This window comes from Aotus nancymaae, unplaced genomic scaffold, assembly GCF_030222135.1.
Source record: "Aotus nancymaae isolate 86718 unplaced genomic scaffold, 86718_ANA_hifiasm-v0.15.2.pri h1tg000033l, whole genome shotgun sequence".
Classification (NCBI taxonomy): Eukaryota; Metazoa; Chordata; class Mammalia; order Primates; family Aotidae; genus Aotus; species Aotus nancymaae.
Window position 1 is genome coordinate 52,906,020 of NW_026988447.1, and position 18,572 is coordinate 52,924,591.

The 18,572-nt window shown below is 36.9% G+C and overlaps 1 protein-coding gene across 1 annotated transcript in view; it reads left to right on the forward strand.

Annotated features, from left to right (window-relative positions):
• Positions 1-18,572, forward strand: part of ZGRF1 (zinc finger GRF-type containing 1) — an 84,715-nt gene that overhangs the window by 31,572 nt on the left and 34,571 nt on the right. Inside the window, exons 10-16 of the mRNA XM_064383987.1 lie at positions 9,107-9,209; positions 9,289-9,386; positions 10,685-10,835; positions 12,606-13,255; positions 13,972-14,110; positions 15,170-15,354; positions 16,725-16,921. Of these exons, the coding sequence (XP_064240057.1) occupies positions 9,107-9,209; positions 9,289-9,386; positions 10,685-10,835; positions 12,606-13,255; positions 13,972-14,110; positions 15,170-15,354; positions 16,725-16,921 (1,523 nt within the window). The remainder of the gene's footprint in view (positions 1-9,106; positions 9,210-9,288; positions 9,387-10,684; positions 10,836-12,605; positions 13,256-13,971; positions 14,111-15,169; positions 15,355-16,724; positions 16,922-18,572) is intronic.

An 18,572-nucleotide genomic window follows, 5' to 3' on the forward strand; every position in this document is an offset into this window, starting at 1 on the left:
CCTGGTAATTATTTACATTAGTTCCTGGTAATAAAAAGCTGAATTATGTATTATATTGTATGTGTTGACTTTGTGAATATATATGTCAATATATAGTTATGCAGTTCTTATTTTTAATAATTTACCTGTAGCCTGTTGAGTTTCAAGGACATCAAGTAAAAGGATCAGCTGCTAGTGGTTTAATGGTCAGAGGACATAGCTCACAGCTAGGATGCAGTCAGTTTCCAGATAACACTGAGTATGAAAACTTCATGACGGACACTTGTTTTTTGTCACCAAACTTACCTAGCACGTGTATGCAGATTGACTTCTTGCAGGTAAAAATATGTCTATAGTTGCATTTTGCCAAATCATTTTCTTTATGTTTATACTACAATTTTAAAAAATAGTATAGGTGTTTGTAAAGTTATGTTAAAAAGGAGTACAGTAAATTGACAAGAAGCATAATGTCTTAAATAAAACTAAATAATAAAATATTTTACTTGAAAGACATATTACCTTTTTAGGATTGGGAGTTTAACAGATTACTTTTCACTTCAGAGAAGACAAGAAATTCATGACAAAAGCAAATAGGTAGATTACACAAAGAATATACTCATCTGTTTACATCTAATAAACTTTTTTCTTCTTTTTTTTTTTCGAGACTGAGTCTCGCTCTGTCACCCAGGCTAGAGTGCAATGGTGCGATCTTGGCTCACTGCAACCCCTGCCTCCTGGGTTCAAGCTATTCTCATGTCTCAGCCTCCTGAGTAGCTGGGATTATAGGCACCCACCACCATGCCTGGCTAATTTTTTTATTTTTAGTAGAGATGGGGTTTCACCATGTTGGTCAGGTTGGCCTCGAACTCCTGACCTCAGGTGATCTACCCGCCTCAGCCTCCCTAAGTGCTGGGATTACAGGTATGAGCCACTGCTCCTGGCTAGATTTTATTTCTTCTGTTATTTCCCTCTCTCCTTAAATATGACACTGTTGCTACAAAGGCAGGTTTCTGGGGATGAAAATAGAGGTCATGAGATGAGAATGATAAGCATGTATTTGAAACAGTCGCCATCACTGAGATTTTCTTTAAAATTTCCCTTTTTGTTAAAGCATAATACATATTAGAAGAAATAAAGAAAAAAAGCATAATATATATACAAAATAAGTAATCACCACAAACACTCATATATCCTCTACCTTTAACAAGTAGAGCATTACCAGCATCCCAGAAGCTCTCCTTCTGCCCCTTTTCAATCACTACCCTTTTCGCTTTTCCCTGAGATATCCACTGTCTTGACGTATAGCACCATATATTAGCTATGCTTTTAAAACTTTATATAAATAGAAACATACACAGTGTATTCTTTGTGTATACCCTCTTTTGTTTAATATTGCAGTTTTGAAATTTATTTATGTTGTTGCCTGTGGCTATAATTTATTCATGTTCATTGCTGGTGTAGTATTCTCTTGCATAAATATATCACAATTTATCCGTTCTTCAGATGTTTATGTTATTCGTGTTTAGGGACTGTTACAGATATTACTGCTACGAACATTCAAGTACCATTATGAACATGTACATATACACACACGTGTAACATACTTCTGTTGGTTATACTACCTAGGAGTATTATCATTAAGTCACTGGATAGGATATATTTACTTTCAGTACATAATGCCAAACTGGTTTCCAAAGTGGTTTTTATAATTTACATCTCCATCAGGAGTGTATAAGAGTCCCCATTACTCTACATCTTTACCAACACTTGATGCTGACTGTTTTTTGTTTTCGATTTTAGCTATTCTGGTGGGTATATACTGGTACTTCAGTTATAGTTTTAATTTGCATTTTCCTGCCTGCCATACATCTTATTTGTATGCCTATTGGCCATCTCTTTATCCTCTTTGATGTAGTGTCTGTTCCGCTTTCTTCCTCATTTTTTAATTGATGTGCTTATGTTTTAAAAAATTTGTTGTAATTCTTTATGTAATTTGAATACCTTCTCACTGTCAATTGTATGCTCTGCAAATATCTTTCCTGACCCTTACTTACCTTTTCACTCTTAATGGTTTCTTTGATGAATCAAAGTTTGTCTTTTTTGTTTGTTTGTATTTTTGAGACAGAGTCTTAACTCTTGTCAACCAGGCTGGAGTGTAGTGCCTGAACACAGCTCACTGCAGCCTCGACTTCTTGGGCTCAAGCAACCCTCCTGCCTCAGACTCCCAAGTATCTTGGACTACGTGTGCCCAATACTACACCCAGCTTATTTATTTATTTATTTATTTATAGATAAGATCTTGCTCTGTCGCCCAGGCTGGAGTGCAGTGGTGTGATCTCAGCTCACTGCAACCTGTGTCTCCTGGGTTCAAGCAATTCCCTGCCTCAGCCTCCCAAATAGCTGGGATTCAGGCATATGCCATTATGCCTGGCTAATTTTTTGTATTTTTAGTATGTTGTATATAAATTTGAACTAGCTGAACAATTTGCTATGTTGACCAGGCTGTTCTCAAACTCCTGGCCTCAAGTGATATGCCTGCCTCGGCCTCCCAAAGTGCTGGGATTACAGGCAGGAGCCACCACGCTCGGCTGCCTGGCTAATTAAAAATTTTTTTTTTTAAGAGATGGGACTTCACCAAGTTGCACAGGCTGGTTTCAAACTCCTGGGCTCAAACGATCCTCCTGCTTCAGCCTCCCAAAGTGTTGGGATTATAGGTGTGAACCATCACATCTGGCCTAGTTTATAATTTTTTTTTTTTTGGAGATGGAGTCTTGTTTTGTCACCCAGGCTGGAGTGCAGTGGTGTGATTTGGCTCACTGCAACTTCCACTTCCAGGGTTCAAGTGATTCTCCTGCCTCAGCCTCCCACGTAGCTGGGATTACAGGTACCTGCCACCATGCCCAGCTAATTTTTGTATTTTTAGTAGAGACAGTGTTTCACCATGCTGGCCAGGCTGGTCTCGAACTCCTGACCTCATGATCCGCCTGCCTCGGCCTCCCAAAGTGTTGGGATTATAGGCATGAGCCACTGTGCCTGGCCCTAGTTTATCATTTTTAATGTAATATAATTTATTTGTTATTTCCTTTACAATTAGTGCTTTTGTATCTTGTTTAAAAATCTTTCTCTGGCCGGCTTGGTGGCTCACACCTGTAATCCCAGACTTGGAGGGGCTGAAGCAGGAGGATCACTTAAGGTGAGGACTTCAAGACCAGCCTGGGCAACACAGTGACTTTGTCCCTACAAAAAACATATTTTTTAAATTAGTTAGATGTCATGATGTGCATCTGTAGTCCCAGCTACTAAGCAGGCTGAAGTAGGAGGATTGCTTGAGCCTGGGAGGTTGAGGCTGCCTTGAGCCATCCATGATTATGCCACTGCACTGGGTGACAGAGTGAGACCCTGTCTCAAAGAAAAAAAATCTTTCTGTACCTCAAGATCATTAAGATATTTGCTCATATTATCTTGTGAAGCTTTATTAATTTACATTTTACATTTTGATCTACAGATTACCTGTAATTGATTTTTATGTATTGAGTACAGTTTATGTGAAGTTACATATTTTTTCCATATGAATATTCAGTTGACTCAGCACCGTTTATTGAAAAATCTATTTTTCTTCATTCCTTTGCCATGAATCAAGTATCCATACATTATGGGTCTCTTGTTAGTTTCTCTTCTGATTTATTGGTCTGCAATTTCAGAAGTCACAAAGTATGTGTTTTCTGTCTTTCTTCCTGTTGTTTTAATTTTTTTTTTAGACAGAATCTCACTGGAGTGCAGTGGCATTATGCAGGCTCATTGCAGCTTCAAACTCCTGGACTAAAGTGATCCTCCCTCTACAGCCTCCCAAGTAGCTGAGACTATAGACACATACCACCATGCCTGGCTAATTTTGTTTTTAGAGCCAGGGTCTTGCTATGTTGCCAGGCTGATCTTGAACTCCTAACTTCAAGCAGTCTTCTCACTTTGGGCTCCCAAAGTGCTGGGACAATAGGCATGAGCCATAGTGTCTGGCCTATGTACTTTCTATATATCTTTTGTTTGTTTGTTTGTTTTGAGACAGACTTTCTCTCTTGTCCAGGCTGGAGTGCAGTAGCATTATACAGGCTCATTGCAGCTTCAAACTCCTGGACTAAAGTGATCCTCCCTCTACAGCCTCCCAAGTAGCTGGGATTACAGGCATGCGCCACCACACCAGGCTAATTTTGTATTTTTAGTAGAGATGGGGTTTTACCATTTTGGTCAGGCTGGTCTCGAACTCCTGACCTCAGGTGATCTGCCTGCCTTGGCCTCCCAAAGTGCTGGGATTACAGGTGTGAGCCACCACGCCTGACCACTTTCTATATGTCTTTAAATCTTCCCACCTTATTCTTCTTATTTTTTTTACATTTGTGTATACATTTAGAACTAGCTTAACAATTTTCACACATACACACAAACAAGCTGGGAATCTGGATTAAATTTCATTGTGCATATCAATTTTGAGGAGAATTAACATTTTTACAATATGTTACTGATAAATTTTTAATATTATAAAAATATTTTTCTCCATTTATTTCAATCTGCTGCAGTATCTCCTAGTAATTTTTATAATTTTGGTATAGAGTTTCTCTGTATATTATTTGCATATTTGATTTGTAGAAGTTCTTTGCTCTTTATATACTAAGAAAATTAACCTTTTGTCATTTTTCTCCAATATATTAGTGTTTTGACTCTGATTTTTTTTTTTTTTTTTTTTGAGAAGGAGTCTCACTCTGTTGCCCAGGCTGGAGTGTAATGGCATGGTCTCGGCTCACTGCAACCTCTGCCTCCCAGGCTCAAGTAATTCTCCCACCTTAGCCTCCTGAGTAGCTGGGACTACAGGTACACACCACCAAGCCTGGCTAATTTTTAAAGTTTTTATAGAGATAGGGTTTTACCGTTTTGCCTAGACTGGTTTAGAACTCCTGACTTCAAGCAATACACCTGCCTCGGCCTTCCGAAGTGTTGGGATTCTAGGCATTTAACACTGTGCCTGGCCTGATTATGATTTTTCTAAAATTGAATGTTTTAGTTTATATAATCAAATCTGTCAGTGTTTTTTTGTGATTTCTGGAGCCCAGAACTCTTTAAGTATTCACTTAATGTTTTTTATTAATAAAAACATTATTATTAATAATAAAAGCACCTTGATGCTTTTATTAACTATTATTATTTTGCACTGTCTTTAAAAAGAGCTGATGATTACAGGGGCTAGAGTGGCTACAGTAAAATTAGTTGTTTCTGAATCCCTCCTTTATATTCTTCCAGGTGCGTATTATATTAAGAGCTATATTACAATTTTAAGATAAATATATGTTCAATGTTTCCTTATTATAAATGTTTTAATATTTTTACTGCTGAGCCAACTGGTGTACTATGATTACCTTTTCTTCCCTTTATAACTTGTGGCTTTTTCTTGGTTTGTAATTGTCTCTTTTTAAAATTTGCTTAGTGTTCTTTGAATATTGGGGCAAAGTTTTGCCATACCCTCCAAAAGCTTTATAAAATACTTTTTATAAAGGAATACAGGAATTCATACAAACTTTTCAGATACTCTGTGTCTGTTCCATTATTTTCCTATGGCATCTTTTCCAGGTTTTTCATCTGCCTGCTTCAGTATGCACTGTATAATTGACATCTTGAGAATGCCCTTTGCTGCTTTCCTAGCATGGGTTGCTTACATCTTGAACACTACATCTCCTTTCTTGTTATCCTGGAGTACATCTTTGAGTACCTCCCAAGAAAGAGAGCAATGGAGATAAAATTTGGGGGACTTTGCATGTTGAAAATGTTCTTTTTGCTTTCATGCTTGATTGATAGTTTGACTTAGTATAGAATTTGGATATGATCTGCTTTTTAATTTTTTTAGTGTGTGTACGTGAAAGTTTTAAGACAGGATCTGGCTCTGTTGCCCAGGTTTGGGTGAAGTATCGTGAACTCAGCTCACTGCAACCTCCACCTCCCAGGCTTAAGTGATTCTCCTGCCTCAGCCTCCTGAGTAGCTGGGACCACAGGCATGTACTACCACGCTCAGCTAATTTTTTTTGGTATTTTCAGTAGAGATGGGGTTTTGCCATGTTGGCCAGGCTGGTCTTAAACACCTAACCTCAAATGATCCACCCACCTCAGCCTCCAAAAGTGCTGGGATTATAGGAGTGAACCATTGTGCCTGGCTTCTTTTTAAATTTAAATTTAACAGTGCCTTCTCTCTCTAGAATTATTATTATTTGATACAAGGTCTCACTCTGTTGCCCAGGCTGGAGTACAGTGGCATGATTATAACTCGTTGTAGCCTCAAACTCCTGGGCCCAAGCCATCCTCCTGCCTCAGCCTCCTGAGTAGCTGAGACTACAGATGCACACCTGGCTAATTTTTAAAAACTTTTTCTAGAGATGCGGTCTTCCTATGTTGGCTGAGCGAGTCTCAAACATCGGCACTCAAGCAATCCTACCACCTCAGCCTCCCAAAGTGCTGGGATTACAGGTGTGAGCCTTAGTGCCTGGTCTTCCTTCCTTTTTGAGATGGAGTTTGACTCTGTCACCCAGGCTGGAGTGCAGTGGCGTGATCGTGGCTCACTGCAACCTCTGCCTCCCGAATTCAATCGATTCCTTGCCTCAGCCTCCTGAGTAGCTGGGACTACAGGCGTGCACCACCACACCTGGCTAATTTTTGTATTTTTAATGGAGACTCAGTTTCACTTTCTTGACCAGGCTGGTCTCAAACTTCTGACCTCAAGTGACCACCTACCTCAGCCTCCCAAAGTGCTGGCATTACAGGCGTGAGCTTCTGTGCCCAGCCTAGCAATTTTTAATGACTTTAAAATTCTAGCCATGCATGACCTCCCAAAGTGCTAGATAGTCCCAGCACTTTGGGAGGCTGAGATGGGCAGATCACCTGAGCTCAGGAGTTTGAGACCAGTCTGGGCAATGGGGCGAAACCCCATCTCTACACAAAATTAAAAATTAGCCAGGTATGGTGGCATGTGCCTGTAATTCCAGCTACTTGGGAGACTAAGGCAGGAGAATCCCTTGAGCCTGGCAGGCAGAGGTTGCGGTGAGCTGAAATTGTGCCAGTGCACTCCAGCCTGGGTGATAGAATGAGACCCACTTTCCAAAAAAAAAAAAAAAAAAAAAATCCTGATATTCTGAAATTTCACTGTGATGTTCTTTCCTTCGGGTTTCATTAATACATTGTACTCAGTGGATCTTTTCATTCTGCAGATACATATCCACTCATCTTATGAAACTTTAAAAAAATTATTTGCTGATTTTTTTTTCTCCGGCGTTTTCTGGATTTTCTTTCTAGAATCTTCTACCAAATATTTCAGTCCATTGTACCCTACTTTCAGGTGTGGCCTTCAATTTCTGAACCCTTGTAGGGTTATTGAGGCAAATCAGTTTACTTCTTATTGGGCTTTCCTTTACTAGGTGCTTTGGTTGGATTTTCTTGATATTGCCAAGTCTGTACTATTCTCCATCTTCTTAATATTATATTATAATTCAGGATTACTATTGTTTCTTAGTTTCATCAAATATGGAGTTTCTGTTTCTCATCCTCTGTATTTTTTGAGAGGAGAATAAAATTTAGAAGTATTCCATATTGAAAAAGAAACTTAAGTCTATTATTTTTATTTCTAGTGGTTATCTATATCAGTTATGATTATATGCTTTATATCCTGAGTTTACCAAAAATGTTCTGAAACAAAATGATTAGATCTACAAACAGATAAGTGACTTTTTGAATAAGCGTGACAATGCTTGCACATAGCAATCTCTGACTTAAAAAAAAAATTCTGTATTTCATCAAATTCTGAGATACTATCACTATAAAAAGCACCAGTTATATAGCACTAAAAACGAAGAGCAGTCACTTAAACATTACACAGTGTTCCATATCCTAGACTTTAAAAACTTTATAGAATATTTACTGTGGTGAAAACCATATATCATAAAATTTACCATTTCAACCAGTTCAGTAGTGTTAAGTATATTTACATTGTTTTGAAATGGATCTCTAGAACTTTTTAATCTTCACTTAGACTTCTAGTGTTATATATATTGAAAGAATGCTTTTAGGCTTATTTGGACATATATATATACATATTCATACACACACACACACACAAACATATGTATATAATTTTTGTAGAGAATGGGTCTTACTATGCTGCCCAGGCTGGTCTTGAACTCCTATCCTCAAGCAATCCTTCTGCCTTGGCCTTCCAAAGTGCAGTGTTTATAGACATGAGCCACTATGTTCTGCTAGGCACAGTTTTTAATTGTATATTACATTGCTTTGTTTTCTTGCCTTTCTATGAACATAATACTTTTTTGTTTAGGGCTAAAACATAGTATAATCTTTTGAAGACATTTAAACAACAAAATGACTTAGAACATGTTTGATATTAGCAATGCACAAACTAATTCATATTTAAGTGATTATCAGATGAACAGTATGACTAATTTGCATACATTTGCACATGCACAGGCAATGACAACTATGTCACAACTGTTGCCTGTGCTATAGAGATGTAAAAATGTCATCACTTTTAAAGTGTTTCCCTACTTCAAAGATATCAAAATGTAAGAAAAGTGAGTCATAAGAATTGATGAAGGCTGGGCACAGAGGCCCACGCCTGTAATCCTAGCACTTTGAGAGAGTGAGGCAGGCAGATCACCTGAGGTCAGAAGTTCGAGATCAACCTGGCAAACATGGTGAAACGCCATCTCTACTAAAAATGCAAAAATTAGCTGGTCCTGGTGGCATGTGCCTGTAGTCCCATCTACATGGGAGGCTGAGGCAGTAGAATTGCTTGAACCTAGGAGGTAGAGTTTGCAGTAAGCCAAGATCACACCACTGCACTCCAGTCTGTGCCACAGACTGAGACTCTGTATCAAAAAATATAAAAAAAGAATTGATGAACCATAATGTACTATGCTTTCTCTGAATAGAACTGGCTTCATAATGTTTCTGTTTTTCTGTGTCTCAAATTATGATAATAAACTGTGTATGCATGTGTACATATGTAGATACACATATAAATGTGTGTACACACATACTTTTTCTTTTTACTAAATAAACTGATAAGTAGATCTCTGTTTTCTAGTTCACAGATAAAGAAAACTTTCCAAAAGGAGGTACTACCTTTAACATTGAAGACAATTTTAAAGTGCTATCTGGGTCTGAGAAGGACTCAATTGAAAATGATTGTAAGTAAAATATAACATTAAAAAATAGGTGACATTGAACAAACTGTTATGTAAAGATCCTTGCTTTATTTTTCCACAGCAATTTTAGGTTTTTCTCCTAAAGATTCAGAACATTTATATCAGTATTTGGATTGTAATTTTAAATCAGCAGAGAAGACTTCATGGGAAGCAAATAAGGTATGATATAAATAGAGCTTTAATAGTTGAGAATAAAAAATTTTTGGTAGTCTCACAAGAAATGAATCTATTAAAATCTAAAAAGATAAAAATCTTAAGACTAGATGATTTATTAAACATGATCAAGAATGTTTATCAATAACTAACTAATAATGTTTTTTGGTGATAAAACAGCAGAGTAATTTTTTTTTTTTTAAGACAGAGTCTCGCTCTGTTGCCCAGGCTGGAGTGCAGTGGCACAGTCCTAACTCACTGCAACCTCTGCCTCCCAGGTTCAAGAGATTCTCCTGACTGAGCCTCCCAAGTAGCTGGGACTACAGGCGCCTATCACCATGCCCGGCTCATTTTTGTATTTTTAGTAGAGATGGGGTTTCACCATGTTGGCCAGGCTGGTCTCAAACTCCTGACCTCAGGTGATCTGCCCACTTCAGCCTCCCAAAGTGGTGGGGTTACAGGCATGAGCCATGGCGCCTGACCTGCAGAGTAATTTTTGTTAGAATCTAACAAAATGTAGATGACTGCTTTCTTTGTTATTTGAAGATGCTTTGATCTTTGCAATATGACAGGAAATGAGACATGCATAATTAGAAAGGAAGAAATAGAATTAAAATAACCAATTAAAACTTAAAAGTTTAGGAGGGATTTTTAGAAAGGAAATGAAGACAAGATAAACTTGAAAAATTAGGTTGGGTGTGGTGGCTCACGCCTGTAATCCCAGCACTTTGGGAGGCTGAGGCGGGTGGTTCACCTGAGGTCAGGAGTTCGAGACCAGCCTGGCCAATGTGGTGAAACCCCGTCTCTACTAAAAATACAAAAAAAATTTTTTTTTTCCCAGGCTCAAGTTCAGTGGCACCATCTCAGCTCACTGCAGCCTCTACCTCCCAGGTACAAGTGATTTTCATGCCTCAGCCTCCTGAGTAGCTGGGACTACAGGCGTGCACTACCATGCCCAGCTAATTTTTGTATTTTTAGTAGATCTTCAGGACCAAATCCTAATAACCCAGACCAGTTCAAATCAAAGTCTGACCCATTAAATCCTAATAACCCAGAACAGTTCAAATCAAAGTCTGACAAATAAATCCGAAAGATTTTATGCTCTGTATTTTGCTGTTATTCTTATTGATTTTAGTAAGTTCTGTCCTTTTTGGAAGAAGTTTTATAGTCTTTGCCCCTACCATAGCTCTGCATGATGTGCTTTACATTATTATTTTTATAATATAGATGACTAGAATTCATTCAAACTAAAGAAAAAAATCAGAAGATTTTGGTCGATAGTTTTGATTCTTCTTTTTGTATAGGTGACATCACCAGAACAAAACATCTGTACATTGAGCCCTGTTTCTACCTTTTCTTTGAACTCAAGAGATGAAGACTTCATGGTTGAATTCTCTGAGAAGTCCCTGAAAGCAAGAACTTTACCTGATGATCTTCATTTTCTCCACTTGGAGGGTAGTTGTTACCATATTGCTCTAATATCTGGCTATCCATTTAAGATGAAGGTTTTTTATTTGAGAGATTATTACACTAAAAATATCTTAGAACCAGATTCAGTGTCATACCCCTTGAAGCCTTTCCATAACCTTTTTTCCTTTGAACTTTTTCTATCATAGGTAGCTATTGCAAGTACAATATTCCCTTCTAGCTATCTAGTTCCTTCTTGTTTCTCCTCCCAACTTTGTCACACAGACCCCTGAAAGTATCATCTACCATTGTCAATAGGTCTTAACAGCTGTAACTCCAGTGTCTAACCCCTTTACAGCCCCTTCCTGTTCCAGAGGAATGACTCATTGTGACTGTTTCACCAACACCATTGGTTGACCTTAGCATAACCTCTTAGTTTCTCTTTTTGCTTTGGTATTCCAGCATTCCTAGGACGCTGGGTTTTCATACATTTTGGCTCTTCACTATGAGTCAGCTTTTGCTTCTTGATAAATACAATACTATTCTCTAGGATCCCTTCCACTAAAATTTTTTCTTCTCTCTTTTCTTATAATCTTATCAATATATCTTCCCCTAGTTCTGAGTTTATTTGGGTGAGGGGTGAGTTGTAGATAATTTTTTTGATTTTGGATGGATGATATAAAAAAATTTGTAATGTGAATTGGTAATTGGGTTAGAGAGGTTTTATGGATGTGGTTGGTAGAAGGCAACAAGGTAGAGAAGAATCAAATACACGGGAGTGGCTATTCAAGAACAAGTGATACGGCAATGAAATAATAGATGATTTTCACAGTTATACCATGAATCTTTTACTTCTTTAATGGATTTTTAACTTTTCTCAGTGTTGCTTGATCAACTTGTTAGCACTTTATAAAAGAATATTCATTGACTCACCTACTGCTCTGCTACTTTCTAAATGATCTCCAGAGTATATCTCCAGCAACTCTGTCAGGAAGGTACATTATTATAAAATAGGAATCCATAGCAATATCAGATAAAAACTATAAGCTTACATAATTCTGATGCAGTATTATTCATTTGTTTATGTATTCAACAAATATTTATTGCTTCTTAGATTTTTAGTAATATATCTATCACTAAAGCTGCTGACACATAGAAGGAATCATTAAACTCCTTCAGACAGAATTTACTATGAGTTCACCAGAATTTTATCAAACACGATTAACTCATAATAAAGCTAAAATATTTTTCACCCTGAAGGGTAACATGATAATTCAGGAGTGTAAAAATATATAAAGGAAGTTACAATCACATAGTCATATAAATGAACCATGAACTTCAGTTTCCAGAGAAAGAATGGAGTGGGTATAAAAAATTAGTCTAGGTTCTCAATAAAAAACTCATATAGGTTCTCATCCTGACTCTGACACTTTGTAGTTATGCTACCTCTAAGCTTCTGTAAGCTCATTTGTAAAATGAGAATGATGCATTTTTGTTGTTATTATCTTTAAAGTGCTTTGAAAACGTAAGTGGTATGTAAATACAATTTATTAATTAAAAAAAATTCTTAGTTAAGGAGGAAAAGAAAAAGAGGACTTTATCAACCCTAAAAAAGTTTCAGTATATATGAATTAAGCTTTGAAATCTTTATTTTTTGAGATTAAAACCATTAATTTTTTTTAAGGAAATAATATACACATATATGTATTTTTTCAGGGCAAGTTACTACTTTTTGCTTTTATATACCCACTGTTTTCTAGAGCCTAGGTGATGACTAGTAGTACATTTTTATTTAATCAGCATTCTGTTTTCTTTCAGGAAGGAAAAAATCCAGTTCTCTGGAGAATGAGAACCTTCGAAAGCTTTCATTAGTAAGTAGAACCCAGGTTCCACTTATTACTTTGCCACCTACTGATGGACCACCTGACTTAGACTCTCATTCATATATGATCAACTCTAACACATGTGAGTCTTCTGGTTCCCCCAAGCTCAACTTGTGTGAAGAGTCAGCAGTTCTTTCTTTTAGTGTTGAGCCTGAGGATCATAATGAAACCTCTTTCGGTGGAGAATCTAGGGAAGTGACTCCAGGGGATGTTTCACTTCTCACTAATATATCTACTCAGAGCAAGTGGCTGAAATATCAAAACACATCCCAATGCAATGTGACTACTCCAAACGGAGTTGATAAGAGAATAACCGATGGCTTCTTTGCCGAGGCTATTTCTGGGATGCATTTTAGAGATACAAGTAAAAGACAGAGTGATGCTATCAGTGATAGCTCTTTAGACTCTGTGCATTTGCAAATGATAAAAGGCATGCTCTATCAACAGCAGCAGGATTTTAGCAGTCAAGATTTGGTTTCCAGAAAAAAAGTACTTCCTCTGAATTTAAAGGAGACTTCTAAGACAGAGGAAATTAAAAATGTATTAGGAGGGTCTACCTGCTACGACAGTGTAAAGGATTTACAGGTGAGGAAATGTACCAGCCTTGTAATGCATTATTCCAATAGTTATTGTCTGAATTTCAGTAAAAGAATTACCAAAATATACTGCATCAGAGCAATTTGGACAGATGGCTTTTATTTGATCCTAACTCTGAGCTGCAGTTACATCACTTTCTTTTACTTAAAATCTCTCCTGATCTTAATGAACATTAAATGAAATGATTTATTTGAAAGTATCTGGTGCAGTGTCTGACACATAATCAATACTTAATAAGTGATAGTTCCTATTTCTGTTTTCATCACTACTACTGATTGTTTTTAATGATTTAATGATCGTTTTTACTTTTGACTGTCAATTGTGTTTGCTAATTAAGTGATCATTAGGGTAAAGGTGTATCTTATTTCACATTAGTTGTGAATAATCCTTATTATAGTCATAACTAGAAATAAAGATACATAATGATCCATTCACATCAGCTAGCTTTTTCTTAGCAAAAAATATATAAAAACTTATTAAGGGGCAGATAAGAAAAGTTACTCTTATTTACGGTTAAAAGTGCCATTAATAGCTATTCTTGCTATATTTGGTTTCTCATTTAAAATTTGAAAGTAGTTTTCAAGGATCCTAGAAATCAAAAGAAAATGACATTTTTTAAAAATATGTCTATGAAAAATAATTTACTCATTAGTAAACGGTATTTTTCTGGAGTTGTTACCATAACTTGAATTATTCCATTGCAGGAGATAAGTGGCTCTGAGCTATGCTTTCCAAGTGGGCAGAAATTAAAGTCTGCTTATCTTCCCCAAAGGCAAATTCACATACCAGCTGTTTTTCAGTCTCCTGCTCATTATAAGCAGACTTTCACATCTTGCCTCATAGGTATGACTGTTATATTTTTATAGTATTCTGATTGCTGTTTCATGTAAGTAATAGAATTGTGAGAGTGTAATACGTTATGTTGTGCATTTTTATAGTAAATTCCTCATTCACGATTTATTTTTCATATATTGATTCTAGTTTTTGACAGTAACTGTTACTCTAATTTCAGATCAAAACTGAGTTTTGAAAGTGGGAAATGACGATTTTCTTTTTTTTTTTTTTGAGACAGGATCTCACTCTGTTGCTCAGGCTAGAGTGCCGTGGAGCAGTCTTGCTCACTGCAACCTTGCCTTCCAGGCTTAAGTGATCCTCCCACCTTAGCCTCCCAATTAGTTGGAACCACAGGTGCATACCACCATGCCCAGCTAATTTTTGTATTTTTAGTAGAAATGGGGTCTCACCATGTATTTCAGGCTGGTCTCAAACTTCTGGGCTCAAGTCATCCATTCACCTTGGCTTTCCAAAGTGTTTTGATTACAGGCATGAGCCACCATGCTTGGACAGTATTATCATGTTTTTCTTTTTCTTTTTCTTGAGATGGAGTCTTGCTCTGTCGCCCAGCCTGGAGTGCAGTGGTGAGATCTCAGCTTGCTGCAACCTCTGCCTCCCAGGTTCAAGCGATTCTCCTGCCTCAGCCTTTCAAGTAGCTGGGACTACAGGTGCATGCCACCATACCTGGCTAATTTTTTTTGTATTTTTAGTAGAGACGGGGTTTCACTGTGTTAGCCAGGATGGTCTCCATCTCCTAACCTCATGATCCGTCTTCCTTGCCCTCCCCAAAGTGCTGGAATTACAGGCATGAGCCACTGCGCCAGCCCAGTATTATCTTTTTAAAGTTAGAGTTTTTATTTCTTTCTTTTTTTTTTAACTAGAACTGTTATAAATGACCTGTTAAATTTAGCAGAAAATACCTTTAAAAAAATGGATATTTGTATTATATATGACTCTGTTAAAAGGCTATCACATTTAGCTACAAACAGTATATATGTGATACAAACAAAATTATTTTCTATTTAATTTTCTTCTGTATCTCTCTCTCTCTCTCTCTCTTTTTTGTAGAACATCTAAATATATTGTTGTTTGGGTTAGCACAAAACTTGCACAAAGCTCTCTCAAAAGTTGACATATCATTTTACACATCGTTGAAGGGAGAGAACCCTAAAAGCATAGAAAATAATGTACCATCCTGTCATCATAGTCAACCTGCAAAACTTGTCATGGTTAAAAAGGAAGGTCCAAATAAGGTATTTTTGCTTCCCCTCCCCCTACCATACCAATACTTGTCTTATAAAGGCTTTAGGTACTTATTATAAGTTTAAAGACTGAATCTTTATTAAGAGCATTCTATTTGAGGTGTTAGTACCTAACATGCGGTAAATGCTTAAAGTTTTATTGAAAGAATTATCTGTACTCTAGGATACAAAAATATGAGTTAAGATTAACCTTCAAGTTGCTCAGGAACTTTTTGTGTAGTATTTTTATTTTATTTTTATTATCATTATTTTCTTAGAGACAAGGTCTCACTATGTCGCCCAGGCTGGAGTGCAGTGACATGATTACAGCTCACTGGAGCCTTAAATTTCTGGGCTCAAGCGATCCTCCTGCCTTGGCCTCCCAAAGTGCTAGGATTACAGGCATAAGCCACCGTGCTCAGCTGAAAATTTTATATACTTCTGTAGTTGATAAAATAGGAGGAATATGCTCATTACAGTGAGATCACTGAGAAAGGGAATATGTTCCAAGCTGAGAGCTTAGAGAATTCAGAAATAGCCTGAAAGAAATGAATATTGAAGCTAGTCTACTATTTAGTCCCTAGTACAAGTAACAGATAAGGCCAGAGGAATAGAAGAATATGCTGACTTAATTTATATTTTTAATAATATATTATGGAGTAAGTCAGATTAATGAAATTTATGTTGATTGATGGCTTGTACTCATTGTTGAACTGTGTTTCCATTCATAGTACAGTTTCCTTCCACCATTTGCATATCCCACTTTATCGTTAGCTAAGTGTGTAAATTTGGATTTAAATTTAGGTGTCAAAAGCAAAAATTCATAAATAACGGTATAACTGTGGACTAAAATATAGCCACTAACAGTCTTTGCTTTCTTTTTAAGATTATTTGATGACATAGTTGCCTGCTCATACTATGTTGTTGGGTACAAGGGCTAGGTTACAGAGTAGAAAATGTATCATCTGAGTTTTGTTTAAAAAAAAAAGAAATTACATGTGTTTGCTCTTGTTGGGTTGTGGTGTGTGCACTTAATGTGAATGAGAAAAAAGAATAGAAAGAAATGCATAAGATATTCAGTATTTCTAAACAGCATTCAGGTTGCTTATAGTTAACGTTTTAAATCAGAGAAACACATTTTCAAATAAGCTTTTATTCTCAGAATAATGTAATCTTTTGATAAACAGAAAGTAAATGGAAAAGTAGGTGGTTTTAAATTTTAAATTTTAAGCTAATAATAAAGCTAAGTTGTATATTGGCTAATTTACTATAGAGTACAACAATGCCAAGCAGTCTTCATAGAAGCCTTGACAAATGCAAGAACAATAGAAAAATAAAAGCATTTTTTTCACTAAATTTTGATCTTTTTTCTTTCACTTTAGGGTCGTCTCTTTTATACATGTGATGGACCCAAAGCTAATAGATGTAAATTCTTTAAATGGCTTGAGGACGTGACTCCAGGATATTTAACACAGGAAGGAACTCGACCTGGCATGGTTTTAAGTGATATTAAGAGTATTGGCTTGTACTTAAGAAGTCAAAAGATACCACTCTACGAGGAATGCCAGCTTTTGGTGAAGTACGTTTTATAGTACCAAATAATTGCTTGTGATTTTATAGGAGAATGATAGCCTTCACAGAATTATCATCAGTTTTAAAAGAGATTAAGATAGGAAAACTATTTAAAAGATAGAATACCTCAGTTTCTAAACTTGCAAAATGGAAATAAGTCTTTTTTTAAAAATTGTATAGCGACAAGGTCTCGCTCTGTTGCCCAGGCTGGAGTGCAGCGGTGTGATCCTTAGCTCACTTCAGCCTTGAACTCCTGGGCCCAAGCTCTCCACCCACCCTGGCCTCCTGAGTAGTTAGGACTTCAGGCACATGCCACCATGCCAAGCTAATTTAAAATTTTTGTGGAGATGGGGGTCTTGCTATGTTGCCCAGGCTGGTTTCAAACTCCTGGACTCAATTGATCCTCCTCCCATCTCAGCCTCCCAAAGGGCTGGAATTATGGACATGCTACCATGCTCAGCCAGGGAGTAAGTCTTTAAAGTTATTTTGGCTCCCTCTAAGCATCAAACGGTGTGAACAATATTAGGCTAACTAGCAGGATGCTATTTTTCTAACTTATTTTATGTGTAGTTGGGGCTATTTTCCACAATCCTAAGGGAAATCCTATCTGACAAACCATAGGAATAATTTTTAGCAGTGTGGCATAATAGATAAGTGATCATTTTTATGCCTAAACTACATAGCTTATAAGATAATAGAATGCTACTTTTTGGAAGTATGTCTTTTGTAAAAGTTAGATTATTAAAAATAAATATAATGACCATTTGCATCATGGTGATTTAATAGTAATATTTTTGTTGGGAGCTTATATATGCCAGGCCCTCTTCTAACTAAGCACTTCACATGAATTATTATTATATTTTATTTATTTAAAAAAATTTTAAATTTATTTTACTTTAAGTTCTGGGTTACATGTGCAGATCCTGCAGGATTGTTACATAGGTATACACATGCCATGGTGGTTTGCTGCCTCTATCCCCCCATCACCTACATTAAATATTTCTCCTAATGTTATCCCTCCCCAATCTCCCTGCCCCCTGCTATCCCTCCCCTAGCCCCCCCACCCCCCAACAGACCGCAGTGTGTGATGCTTCCCTCCCTGTGTCCATGTGTTCTCATTGTTCAACACTCATGAGCGAGAACATGCAGTGTTTGATTTTCTGTTCTTGTGTTAGTTTGTTGAAAATGATGGTTTCCAGATTCATCCATGTCCCTGCAAAGGACATGAACTCATCCTTTTTTTGTGACTGCCTAGTATTCCACGGATATATGTGCCACATTTTTTTTATCCAGTCTATCTTTGATGGGCATTTGTATTGTTTCCAAGTCTTTGCTATTGTAAATAGTGCCTCAGTGAACATACATGTGCATGTGTCTTTATAGTAGAATGATTTATAATCCTTTGGGTGTATAACCAGTAATGGGATTGCTGAGTCAAATGGTATTTCTATTTCTAGGTCCTTGAGGAAGCACCACACTGTCTTCCACAATGGTTGAACTAATTTACACTCCCACCAACAGTGTAAAAGTGCTCCTATTTCTCCACCTCCTCTCTAGCATCTGTTGTCTCCAGGTTTTTTAATGATTGCCATTCTACTGGCGTGAGATGGTATCTTATTGTGGTGTTGATTTGCATTTCTCTAATGACCAGTGATGAT